This window comes from Malurus melanocephalus, unplaced genomic scaffold (genome assembly GCF_030028575.1).
Source record: "Malurus melanocephalus ecotype Western Australia unplaced genomic scaffold, MMel_1.1 scaffold_318, whole genome shotgun sequence".
NCBI classification, from domain to species: Eukaryota; Metazoa; Chordata; class Aves; order Passeriformes; family Maluridae; genus Malurus; species Malurus melanocephalus.
The window spans coordinates 832755-835782 of NW_026623550.1; the positions used below are offsets into that span (position 1 = coordinate 832755).

The 3028-nt window shown below is 64.4% G+C and overlaps 1 protein-coding gene across 1 annotated transcript in view; it reads left to right on the forward strand.

Annotated features, from left to right (window-relative positions):
* Nucleotides 1-3028, forward strand: part of APC2 (APC regulator of WNT signaling pathway 2) — a 17100-nt gene that overhangs the window by 4436 nt on the left and 9636 nt on the right. Inside the window, exons 2-8 of the mRNA XM_057377568.1 lie at nt 127-285; nt 361-451; nt 529-688; nt 763-871; nt 950-1063; nt 1907-2119; nt 2297-2422. Of these exons, the coding sequence (XP_057233551.1) occupies nt 145-285; nt 361-451; nt 529-688; nt 763-871; nt 950-1063; nt 1907-2119; nt 2297-2422 (954 nt within the window). The 5' untranslated portion in view covers nt 127-144. The remainder of the gene's footprint in view (nt 1-126; nt 286-360; nt 452-528; nt 689-762; nt 872-949; nt 1064-1906; nt 2120-2296; nt 2423-3028) is intronic.

Here is a 3028-nt window from a genome sequence, read left to right on the forward strand (position 1 = left end):
CGGGGGGTGCGGGTGGTGGGGTGCCCAGCGCTGTGTTGTGCTCCCAGCGAGGCGGTGGGCGCCGGGGGGCTCTGAGGGTGCAGCGGAGCCCCCCGAGGTGCTGCCCACCCCCCGCACCCTCTCCAGGCTCTGGAGGAGGTGAAGATGTCCGGCTCCATCGCCTCGTACGATCAGCTGGTGCGGCAGGTGGAGGCGCTGAAGAAGGAGAACAGCCACCTCCGGCGGGAGCTGGAGGACAACTCCAACCACCTCTCCAAGCTGGAAAATGAGACSTCGGACATGAAGGTGGGCGCAGACCCCGAGATCGGGGGGGTTTCCATCCGCATCTCCCCCTCCTCAACGGCTCCATCCCTGTTTTAGGAGGTCCTGAAGCACCTCCAGGGCAAGCTGGAGCAGGAGGCCCGAGTGATGGTGTCCTCGGGGCAGACGGAGGTGCTGGACCAGCTCAAAGGTGGGTGCCCGGGCACGGTGGGCAGCGGGAGGAGCCCCTCCAAACCCACCCTGACAGCGCTGTCCCCGTGCCCTCAGCCCTGCAGATGGACATCAGCAGCCTCTACAACCTCAAGTTCGCCCCGGAGGCACCGAGCTCCGGGCGCGGCAGCGAGGAGAGCCCGCCGGCCCCGCGGGACTGCCCCGGAGAGCTGGGCAGGGCCACCTTCCGCATGCTGGAGGAGCTGGACCGCGAGAGGTGACCGCCTGGGGACAAAGGGGGACAAAGCGGGGGTGGCAGGGGCTGTGCTGACCGGGTCCCCCCTTCCCCAGGTGTTTCCTGCTGGGGGAGATCGAGAAGGAGGAGAAGGAGAAGGTCTGGTACTACGCGCAGCTGCAGAGCCTGGCAACGCGGCTGGACGAGCTGCCCCACGTGGAGACGGTGAGTTGGGGTCACCCCCTGTCCCCCCAGAACCCCGGGACCCCGCCCCGCTGATGGCTGCCCCCCCTGTCCCCCCAGTTCTCCATGCAGATGGATCTGATCCGGCAGCAGCTGCAGTTYGAGGCGCAGCACATCCGCTCGCTGATGGAGGAGCGCTTCGGCACGGCCGACGAGATGGTGCAGCGGGCACAGGTGGGGTCCTGCACCCCAAAACCTCCCTGTTCTGCCCCTGGGGGTCCCGGATTTATGGGATCAACCCTGGGCACCCCCAGGAGGAGCTTTTCACATCTTACACCCACTCCTCACACCCTACACGAGCCCCTCACACCCCACACCAGCTCCTCACACTCTACATCTGCTTCTCACACCCTACACGAGCTCCTCACACCCTACACCAACTCTGCACACCCTACACCCTCTCCTCACACCCTACACCATCTCCTCACACGCTACATCCGCTTTTCACACCCTACACCAACTCCTCACACCCCACACCAGCCCCTCACACCCTACATCAGCTCCTCACACCCTACACCCTCTCCTCATGCCCTACACCAGCCCCTCACACCCTACACCAACTCTGCATACCCTACACCCTCTCCTCATGCCCTACACCAGCCCCTCACACCCTACACCAACTCTGCATACCCTACACCCTCTCCTCATGCCCTACACCAGCCCCTCACACCCTACACCAACTCTGCATACCCTACACCCTCTCCTCATGCCCTACACCAGCCCCTCACACCCTACACCAACTCTGCATACCCTACACCCTCTCCTCATGCCCTACACCAGCCCCTCACACCCTACACCAACTCTGCATACCCTACACCCTCTCCTCATGCCCTACACCCTCTCCTCACACCCTACACCCGCCCCTCATACCCTACACCTCTCCTCATGCCCTACACCAGCTCCTCACACCCTACACCACCCCCTCACACCCCGTTCCTTGCACACTTACACCCCTCCCTCCCATGTTTTATGTCCCTGGGGTGTCCCAGCCCTCTCCAAGCCCCTCTTCCCCCCCAGATCCGCGCGTCCCGGCTGGAGCAGATCGACAAGGAGCTGATGGAGGCGCAGGACAAGGCGCAGCCGCCGGAGCCGCAGGTAGCGGGGCCGGGGTGTCCCTGTGCCCCCCGATGGAGCCCGGGAGGGTGGAGGAGGGGGCCAGCACGGCCCCCCCGCCATTGTCCCCGCGCTGTCCCCATCAGCACAGCACAGCCAGGGCTTTGTGCGGCTCGGGCACCGTGAAATGGGCAGTTGCCATGGAGACCAGAAGTAGGCCATGGCGGGCGGGCGGGCGCGGGGGCTCCCGCGGCATCTGCCGCCGACCGAGGCGCCGGGGTGGGCAGCCTGCCATCGCCATCGTCACCGGCACCGTCAGGGGCTGCCATCGCCATGGGCACAGTGTCACCACAGCCCCATCGCTGCCATGGCCCCGCCATCACCATCGCCATCGTCACCGGCACTGTCACGGGCACAGTGTCACCACAGCCCCATCGCTGCCATGGCCCCTCCATCACCATCGCCATCGTCACCGGCACTGTCAGGGGCTGCCATCGCCACGGGCACAGTGTCACCCACAGCCCTGTCATTGCCATGGCCCTGCCATCACCATTGCCATCATCATCAGGGGATGCCATTGCCATCGTGACACTGTCACCCACAGCCCCATTGCTGCCATGGCCCCACCATCACCATCGTCATTGTCACCATCATCATCAGGGGCTGCCATCGCCACGGGCACAGTGTCACCACAGCCCCATTGCTGTCATGGCCCCGCCATCACCATCGCCATCATCATCATCAGGGGATGCCATCGCCATGGACCCACTGTCACCCACAGCCCTGCCAGTGTCATCATCACAGGCTGCCACTGTCATTGTCACACGGTCACTCAAAGCCCCACCATTGCCACTGTCCCTCTGTCACCCACAGCCCCGCCACTGTCATTGTCACAGGCTGCCATCACCGAAGCCCCACCATCACCATCATCATTGTGGGCTGCCATCACCATTGTCACACTGTCACCCACAGCCCMACCATTGTCATCATCACAGGCTGCCATCGTCCTTGTCCCACTGTCACTCACAGCCCTGCCATCGACACAGTTCCATCATCACCCCCCTCTTATCATCACCCACGGTCCCA